The sequence below is a fragment of the Microchirus variegatus genome, assembly GCF_963457635.1.
Source record: "Microchirus variegatus genome assembly, chromosome: 11".
Lineage (NCBI taxonomy): Eukaryota > Metazoa > Chordata > Actinopteri > Pleuronectiformes > Soleidae > Microchirus > Microchirus variegatus.
In genome coordinates, this window is record NC_139812.1 from 23448897 (window position 1) to 23458955 (window position 10059).

At 45.7% G+C, this 10059-nt stretch overlaps 1 protein-coding gene across 1 annotated transcript; it reads left to right on the forward strand.

Annotated features, from left to right (window-relative positions):
* Positions 1-1759: 1759 nt before the first annotated feature.
* LOC310934115 (leucine zipper putative tumor suppressor 2 homolog) lies at positions 1760-8440 on the forward strand (the record flags this gene model as incomplete). The annotated part of the gene is given in 8 exon segments (XM_083897763.1): positions 1760-2218; positions 4014-4705; positions 4707-4752; positions 4755-4877; positions 6117-6263; positions 6459-6977; positions 7803-7907; positions 7995-8440. Coding segments are annotated over 8 exon segments (2274 nt in total). The 3' UTR covers positions 8178-8440.
* Between the last annotated feature and the right edge of the window lie 1619 nt (positions 8441-10059).

Genomic DNA, 10059 nt, shown 5'->3' on the forward strand with positions numbered 1-10059 from the left:
ACCACTAAAGGCATCAGTGTGTTTCAAACACAAAGTGCTATTTGGAGCCTGGAGGAGTATCTGAACCCCTCCTCCTCCTCCTCCTCCTCCCCGACAACTTTCCAATGCAGGAATGTGGGGCAGAGGGAGTGGACTGCAGCAATCCAACCTTAGGAAACTGACAATCTCAAATGTCCACTTCATAGAAAAGAATCAGCACTTTGCTGTTTATATTATAGCAGCCGGATCCTCAAATGCACTATGACGGGGAATTTGTCTGGAAAGATGTTGTTTTCCTTATTATTTCAAACAACCCAGGTAGTAAAGGATCATGTGTTTTGTTTCCAGGAGTGGAAAATATCAAAGGCAGAGACGTTACGACTTCAGTATTTGTCTATTTGTTTTTGCGCGTCATCTAATCTGTACAATATTCCCCAACTTTATTGCACGTTTCCCCTAATGCCGTGCGGATTTAGCCTCCTGTGTCAACACGCACGCACGCACTGTGCTGTTGATGCAGCTGCGCCGCCAAAGGTGCTGCTCACACACTGCTCCTCCTGCAGGACGCGTTCGATTCCCAGAAAGTCTGGCAACGAATCGCTTCTGATGTGATGCTAACGCTTTGATCAAAAAATGCGCTCCAATAAACAAACCCCCCCCCCCCCCCTCTACGTTTTTATTTTACCATTTTATTCTGGAGACAATACGCTTGCACGTGCGTACGCGGGTGTCGGTGTGACTCCTGTGTTAGTCCTGGCAGACTGTCTGCAGCCGTAGCTGGCGTAGGATTATTCCACTTGGCCAGACGGATTTGGGGCTTTGGCACGACAGGCTCAGGATATGCGTCCCCCTCTCCCGCTCCCTCTCTCTCGCTCCACATGCAACCAACACTGATAATTCTGTCTGCAAATGGAAGCCTTAATCTGCTGCTGCCACTTGCTGCGTTTATAACAATGTGTGCATCCACGTTTCTCAGGCCAAGAATAGTGCACAGGCATGTGAGCGTAGTGATGACGGAACTCGATTTCTTTTCAGAAATAACACACACAGAGGTGACCAGTCACAGGTTCAGATGAGGACGATGTGGAGTGGGGGAATCACAGAGCAGCTGCAGACTGCGATGACCGTGACTCATCCTCCCTCTGTTTCAACCAAATCTGCATTGTATCAATTTTTCAATCGAGAATCGTTTGAATCAAGAATCGGTTTTGAATCGAATCGTGAGCCCCCCAAAGATTCACGTCCCTTATAATAAATGTGTAATAAATTATCTTTTTGTGTAAGTTAAACTTACTCCTCATTTTCCCCCCATATCGATTAAAACAATCACTGAGAAAGCTCCATGTGTCATATTATATGGTCTGTGTGCAGCCACTGGTGTAATATTTTAAAGATATTTTTCTTGTTTTGTGTCACTTTACATCAAATCTCCACAAAGCTGTGGAAGATTTTCATTTAAATCGGTCATAAATCAGTCAGGTCTCATGCATATTGAATGAGAAACCTTGTTTTGTCTTCGTTGAGATGAGTAACAGCCACATCTGTTGCATTTTCAAGCATAAATATTCAAACAAAGCTTCTTGTTTCTCTCTCTCATCAGAGTGTATGGTGTGTCTGACGCCATCGGGCTGTCATGGCTCTGGTTCAGGCACTGCCTGTGACCGTGACTGACCACGCCAACCCGGGTGTCGAAGTCCAGCAGCGCCGGCCTCTTCCGTCCCGCTCCCCGTCAGGCCCCTGCTCTGCCCCCTGTGGGCCGTGTGGCTCCGGGACAGCAGCCATGGGTTCCGTCAGCAGCCTCATATCGGGCCGCACATACCAGGAGAAACACTGCCGAGCCGCCAGCGAGTTCTCGGCGAAACCGCGCCGCTCCACCCCGGCGACCAGCTGCTTCCGCGTCCAGGACAACACCCTGCGCAGCGGGAGCTCCTTAGAGCAGCTGCTGGTCATTAGCAGCCACGCGCCGCCTCAGGCTCAGATTCTGCCGCCGCCGCTGCCCACCAAGAAGCAGCCCCGACCCGGTAACTCTAGTGGAACTGGAGGCGCCGCCAGCACGAATGGGAACTTTGGGTACGTGAGCGATGAAGTGGTGGTCGGGGATTGGAACGACAACCTGGTGGTCGCGACTGTCGTGAGTCCCTGCAGTGACTCAGAGGAGCAGAGGGACAACAGGACGGTGAACGGCAACATTGGAGGACCTCCTCCCAAACTCATCCCTGTGTCTGGACAGCTAGAGAAGGTAAGAGGTGGAGGCTGTCGAGCTAAAGGGAAAAATCTGGGGTAACACTTTAGATTAGGGAACTCATATTCACCATTAACTAACATACACCCTACCGTTCAAATGTTTGGGGTCATCTATACAATTGTTTTGTGCTTTCCATGAAAACTCACACTTTTATTCATCAAAAGAGTTGCAAAATGAATAGAAGATATAGTCAAGACATTGACAAGATTAGAAATAATAATTTTGCCCTTTCAAAGAACCAGCAAAACTGTTTTCAGCTGTGCTAACATCATTGCACAAGGGTTTTCAAGGGTTTTCTAATCATCAATAGCCTTCTAACGCCATTAGCAAACACGATGTACCATTAGAACACTGGAAATGGGCCTCTATACACTCTTAATAAATAAGGGTTCCAAAAGGGTCCTTCTACAAGGGCTGAGGTTCTACCTGGAACCATTTGCTTCTGAAAAACGAAAAGAAGAAAGGGTTTTCCAAGGGTTCTTGGTAACACTAATGGTTCCAGTAAGAACCATTTTGATCCAGAGAACCCTTTAAAACCCCTTTTCTGAATAAAAGGTTTTAAAAGGGTTCTTGGTAGAACCCTCCAAAAGGGAGAAAGGTTCCATCTGGAACCAAAAGGGGTTCTCCTTTGTATGTGTATGTACATATTCCATTAAAAACCAGACGTTTGCAGCTAGAATAGTCGTTTACAATGTATTACAGTGTATTTCTGATTAATTTAATGTTATATTATTATAAAAATAAATATTATTTAAAAAAATAAAGTGCTTTTCCTTAAAAAATATGGAAATTTCTAAGTGACCCCAAACTTTTGAATGGTTGTGTACAAGTAGCATACTAGCCCTTTATTAGCACCTTATTCTACATAACCTTATTCTACCTTTATTATGACACAAACTTAATATTTACTAATAAGGGGCTAGTATGCTACTTGTATGCATGTTAGCAAGCACCTGGTGAATATGTTTTCCCTAATCTAAAGTGTTACCGCATTATTAAATACCGTGGTAGAAACAAGACCACGTCAAGAGGACGGTAAGCAATCGCGATAATAGTTTCGGACAGAAAAAAGTGGCCACTGTTTAATTTAGTTAAATTGTGGCGACTGGGTATCTGGAGGAGGAACAGCTCGATAAACACTGATGTGTTGTTGACTGTGTCGTCTGACCTGAGGATATTTATAGAGAAAAAAAGCTCAGGGTTAAACAACATTACACACCAAATGAAATTCTCTCTTTACACAAGCACACAGACTGTGCTCATGAAACACCGATGCTGACACCAGCGTTTTTTTAGTTGGTGGTGGTCCAGATTACCTCTGCCGCCTAATTGGCCATTTATTCGTATAGATCCAGGGTGGAAGCTTAATCACTGGCCTGACAGGCCCAGATGGATCATTTGACAGCTCCTCACCTCGCAGACACATCATGATCAATGTCAGCGCTCGGTGATGTCGTTACTGCACCCTGAGGAACACCGTTAATGCTCAGAGAACATGTGAGGAGTTGTTTTACACTCTCTGTTTCTTCTCCTTCTTTGATTCTTTCTCCTTTAATGCGATTTTTCTCCCCTTTCCCATTTCCTCTCCTCTCTCTCTCTCTTACATTGTAGAAAGTTGCTTAATGAAGCTCAGGAATATCAATTAAACCACATTATAGTAATCAGAGCCCAGAGAGGTGACCTACCATCTTATCGCTCACCCCTCTCTAATGACTTTTTATTAAACTCTGTAATTAGCTCAGATTTATCAATTATTAACGCCGTTTCTTTTCTAATTTCATCTCCGCAGAACATGGAAAAAGTGCTGATCCGTCCGACTGCGTTCAAACCCGTCGTTCCCAAGAACCGCCACTCGGTGCAGTACCTGCTGCCACGGCCACAGGGGGGCAGCAGTCTGTCAGAGAGCCAGGGCAGCCTCAGCCTCCTGCTGCCCCTCGGAGGGTCCAACGGCGCCGGCAGCACAAACGGGAATGGCGGGACCAGCAGCTCCGGCTCTGAGGGGAAACGGAACTCCTACAGCAGTGGACGTAACCCTCGCAGCAGCCAGTCCTGCTCCATGTCAGACTCGGGCAGGAACTCTCTCTCCAGTCTGCCGACGCACAGCAGCACAGGCTACAGTTTGGCCCCCAGCGAGGGCTCCAGCTCCGGGTCTGGCTCCGGGGGCCAGCTGGAACCAGTCACGGGCCTGAGCCGGAACACTTCGGGTGGCGGCGGGAGCCACGGCCACACAAACTCAGACAGCGGACGCTCCTCGTCCAGCAAGAGCACGGGCTCGGGGTCGCTGAGCGGACGCGGGCAGCCCCTGTCGGACAGCGGCTCCTGCGGTCACTCCCCACCTCCAGTGGAGGGCTACGAGGCGGTGGTGAGGGAGCTGGAGGAGAAGCTGAGGGAACGAGACCTGGAGCTCCAGCAGCTGCGGGAGAATCTGGACGAGAATGAAGCCGCGATCTGCCAGGTGAGAGGGAATCGCCGCGCCTCGATGAATCAATGTTAAAGTAGATGGGGAAAACTCAACTTTTTGTTCCCAAAGGTGTACGAGGAGAAGCAGCGGCGCTGTGAGAGTGAGATGGAGGAGCTGAGACAGAGCTGTGCCACCAAGATGAAGCAGGCGTCTCAGAAAGCCCAGAGGGCACAGCAGGTGTTACAGTTACAGGTGTGTTCGCTTTTTATTTTTAAATACCCTACCGTTCAAAAAGTTTGGGCTCACCTATACCATTTTTTGGTTAAAAGATAAAAGTCACACTTTTATTCATCAAAAGAGTTGCAAAATGAATAGAAAATATAGTCAAGACATTGACAAGATTAGAAATAATGACTTTCAGCTGTGCTAACATCATTGCACAAGGGTTTTCTAATCATCCAATAGTCTTCTAACGTGATTAGCAAACACAATGTACCATTAGAACAGTGGAAATGGGCCTCTATACACCTATGTACATATTCCATTAAAAACCAGACGTTTGCAGCTAGAATAGTCGTTTACCACATTAACAATGTAAAGAGTGTATTTCTGATTCATTTAATGTTATATTCATAGATTTTATAAAAGAGCCATTTAAGGACATTTCTAAGTGAGCCCTAACATTTGAACGGTAGGGTAACTATTTTTTCATTAAATTTGTGTGAATTATAATGTTCTAATAGTGGTTGTTTAAAAAAAAAAATGCCATCAAATCTGATGGAGAGTCTATGCCTTATTTCAACAATTGTCAGTGCATGGTCTAAAGTGCAGTAGGGTGTCTCCAAATCCACTTTTGCAAGTTACACCGCGCGTTATGAAGGTGCAAAGTATGGCAGTTTCTGAAGTATTCATTGGTGTGTTTTGGGCCAAACATCAACTCAGCCACTTAGAATATCGCTTGTCATTCTTTCAAAATAATTTTTTTTTTTTTTTTCTATTTTATTTTGTATCATTATTATATTATTATTATTTGTAAATTATTATTATGATATTTATTATAATTTTTATTTTTGTATTATTATTGTAATTTTTTTGTATTATTATTATTATTATTATTATTTTTATTTATTTCTTTTTTTTGAGACAAAGTAAACAGTCCTAAGCCAGTTGAGCCTCTGCCTCCACCGTCTACCGATCGTCTGTCCCACCAACAACTCCATCAGTCTGCACAGGATTGTGCCGCCATTCAACCTGCATATAATTGATGAGGGAGGAGCAGTGAAGCACGTCACTGTGTGTTTAACAAGCAAGAGTCTAAGTGCATTGTGAACCCACCTGTGTTGGCACATCTAATGTGACGTTTAAAATGCTGCACCACTGACTTCAGAGCAGGTCTTTGTTGGCATTTCTGCTGCGTTCCATCGACCACACCTCATACACGAGCTGCTGGGTGTGTAACACATATCTGTGTGTGTATGTGTGCGTTATCAGGTGTTCCAACTGCAGCAGGAGAAGAAGAAGCTGCAGGAGGACTTTTCCGCTCTGCTGCAGGACAGAGAGACTCTGGAGAGGAGGTGTGCCACCATTCAGAGGGAGCAGACCCAGCTGGGGCCTCGCTTGGAGGAGACCAAGTGGGAGGTGGGTCAGAGTCGGAGATTAAACCGTCCTCACCTCTTTTCCTCCCATATGTTTTTGGTTTGTCTCTGAACTGTGACCTCTAATAAAACCTTAAAATTATCCAGATGTACAGTAACTAACTTAAATCAACCCCCATAATGTGAGCAAATCTAAAATATCGCCATTGTTTCAAGTATTTCTTTGTGTTATTCTCAGGTTTGTCAGAAGTCAGGAGAGATCTCGCTCCTGAAGCAGCAGTTGAAGGAAATCCAGTCGGAGCTCAGCCAGAAGGCCGGAGACATCGTGGTTCTCAAAGCCCAGCTGAGAGAAGCCCGATCCGAGCTGCAGGCCAGCCAGGCTCGCTCGCAGGAGGCCCAGGCAGCCGTGAGGACGCGCTCTCTCGAGCTGGAAGTCTGCGAGAACGAACTCCAGCGGCGCAAAAGCGAAGCGGAGCTGCTCCGAGAGAAAATGGGCCGCCTGGAGGAGGAGTCGGCGCGGCTCAGGGACACGCTGTCCAATCTCGGCGGACACCCTCTGCCCGGGAATCCGGCCGCGAAGGGACAGTGCGTGAACCTGACGCTCCCGCACAGCAGAGGCGTGACAGGAAGAGGACTCCCGAGTCCGTCCTTGTACCGCAGCGGTGGAGAGGAGCCTCATTTGGTCTGGGGAGGAGAGAGCGACGAGGCCAAGGCTCAGAGGCAGAACGCAGAAACGGTGTTGGGACTCAGGCAACAGGTACAGGAGTTTATTTCTGCATTAAAAATGAATTCAAAGTATTCAGAGTAGTCAAGTACTGTGCTCAAGTACATTTAAAGGCATATATTCATTAGCGCTGGGCACGTTAGCACACATTTACCCACGGCGCGTTTCCATGACGACTGACTGGAAAACGATGCGTGTGACGTCATGTTTACGACGTGCCGCGGGACCGGAGTCCAGGCACCATTTACCAGTTAGCTGCATTAGCTGCGTTAGCTCCTTTTGGCGTCGTTAGCGCACCTACAGTCGAACTGGAGCAGTCTGTTTATTAAATGAAAAAAAGAGCAGCGTAACCTGTGTACTGCGTATGTGTGCCTCTGTTTTTAAACTTAAGCGTTACTTTAGAGACTAATTTTAACAATCGGTAGTCACGTAAACATGACGTCACGTGCGTCTTTTTCCGGTCAGTCATCATGGAAAAGCGGCATGCGTTAGCGTTGACGCCATTAACGTCGTTAATCGTGTTAACGTCCATGTTTACGTGACTCCCGATTGTTTAAATTAGTCTCTAAAGTAACGCAGTACACGGGTACGCTAGTTATTTGTAGCACTGCTCTTTTCGTTAAACAAACAGACCTCTCCAGTTAGACCGTAGGCGCGCTAATGGCGCTAAAATAGCTATAACGGAAGTAACTGGTAACGGTGCCTGGACTCATAAACACGCTAAACATAGCACGCTAATGTGCCCAGTGCTAATATTGATGCTAGATGTGTAGCACACTTGTGTATTTCCAAGGAAAATTACAAAACAAAACTTTATTCAGTTTCTTTTTAATGTTAATTTTATTGTTGTTTTCTCAGATGGACAGACTGAAGGGTGAGCTCATGTATGAGAGGAGGACGAGTGAAGAACACCTGTCACGCTTTGAGGATGAGAGGAGGGTGTGGCAGGAGGAGAAGGAAAAGGTAAAAGGAGGAAGAAGAAGATGTAGAAGAAGAAGAGTCTTTACGTCACTTTCAGTCGTAATCATGTGACGTTTCTCCTCCGCTCAGGTGATCCGCTACCAGAAGCAGCTGCAGCAGAACTACATCCAGATGTACCGGCGGAACCGCGACCTGGAGCGAGTGATGAGGGAGCTGAGTCTGGAGCTGGAGAACAGGGACATGGAGGATTATGAGGTTCACAGTGGCAGCAATGACATTCACTTTGAGGAAATCACCGCCACTGAGATTTAGACTCACACACACTCACACTTAGAAACAGAAAGCAGAAAAAAAAGACTTCAACTCTTAATCCTAAAACACTGAACTTTACCTGGACCACAGCGTGAGCACTCACCACTATAGTCAGAATCTCTCGAAGGTTTGTGACTTCTTCTTCTTCTTCTTCTTCTTCTTTCTTCGCAGAGTTGCACTGCAAAGCCAGCACAAAGACTTTGAGTTAAAGAAATCAAGTTTTCTTCTCTCGGACCTCGTTCAAATCAGGGTACAAAACATGGACGGGGGGGAACTTCAAGCAAAAAAAACACATGTAACACATGCAAAGCGGCGTTCTGGTCAAAGAGTTGTCACACAAGGTTTTAGACACAAGGCCACCAGCAGGCATAGTCGTTATAGTATATAGTAGTTAGAGTCAGTCATTTGTTCTTAAATCGCCCTTTTTTTTATTCTTATTTGATGAAATCCTCTTCATGTACTGATCAAATATATACTGCCTTGCCTATCTGGGCAGTTCAGACCGGGTCGTACCATGTTTCATGTCTACGGGAAGCTGCTGCAATCTCATATTGCATTCTTGTAGTGGCAGTTTCCTTTGATTCTTTGATTGGTCGACTTCTACTACTTTGGACCAAAACATAAGTATAATACCACCAAACTGGACTGTATACTTTTAGAAATAAGGGTTCCAAATGAGTCCTTCTACAACGGCTGAGGTTCTATCTGGAACCATTTGCTTCTATTTTTAAGGGTTCTTGGTAACACTAATGGTCCCAGTAAGAACCATTTTGATCCAGAGAACCCTTTAAAACCCCTTTCCTGAATAAAGGGTTTTACAAAGGTTCTTGGTGGAACTCTCCAAAAGGGTTCCTCTATGAGGACAAGCCGAAGAACCTTATGGTTCTACTCAGCACTTTTATTTCTAAGAGTGTAGAGGTGTGAGGTGTGAGCAGATTTGTCTGTGCAGGGTCCAACAGGATCAGTTTAATCGGATGTTTTTACATGGATTTCTGTTCTCCACTCAGTTTCACTCAGTGTGTGTTTTTGAGGAAAGGGGATTTGATGAAATCTTTTCCAGACTCCTACAACTTTTATTTATTCATGGACGTGAAGAGGATTTCAACAAAATAACATCAACAAGTAGTTGAGAAAGCTGCTAAATGGGAAGCGACACCAACAACACAACATATTTTCACCGTGTTCGTGTGGGCAGCAGTTTATCGCCTCATTGTTTTTGTGCAGTTTTGCAGGTTTGTGTCTGAGTAGGAAAGTATCGTGGCTAAGTTACTATACTCAGTGTAGCAGAGTTCATCACTGGAAGTGACAGAATCTGCTCAAAACACGGTGTTATTTTCAATTTTTCCAAACGATATCCGACTTAAACCACTCTTGGCTCTGCTTACACGACGACTTCCTTTCCTTTCTCTGTCGTTTGGCAGACGCAGCGGAGCAGGCGCTCAAAGGGAAACGCTTTATTTGGACGCCGCTCGTTGTTTTTTTCTAGACCACCGGGCGAACGTCTCTCGCTTATTGCACTCGATGAATCAACGCGCGTCGACTCATTCACAAAAGCTCTGGCGCACAAACATTTACATTTCACAGATATGTAGCAGCAGCAGCAGGAGGAGGAGGAGGCCGGCTGTAGCGTTGTAGATATCGTCAGGATGCTGCTGATTTCTTTCTTCCCTTCCCTCTCTCTTTCTGCTCCTCTGAACTATTTTTATAACAGTGAAAAGCACCTCTGGTGTCAGTGTCAGGAAACTAAAAATGGAGCATATTCTTTCACTTCAGTCATCACATAAACGGAGAGATTTAAGCCAGTGTTTGAATTCTACGCATGCCTTTTCCAAGAGTTTCCATTTATTCCCCCCCCACCACCCTCTCTCTTTCCCCTCCATTA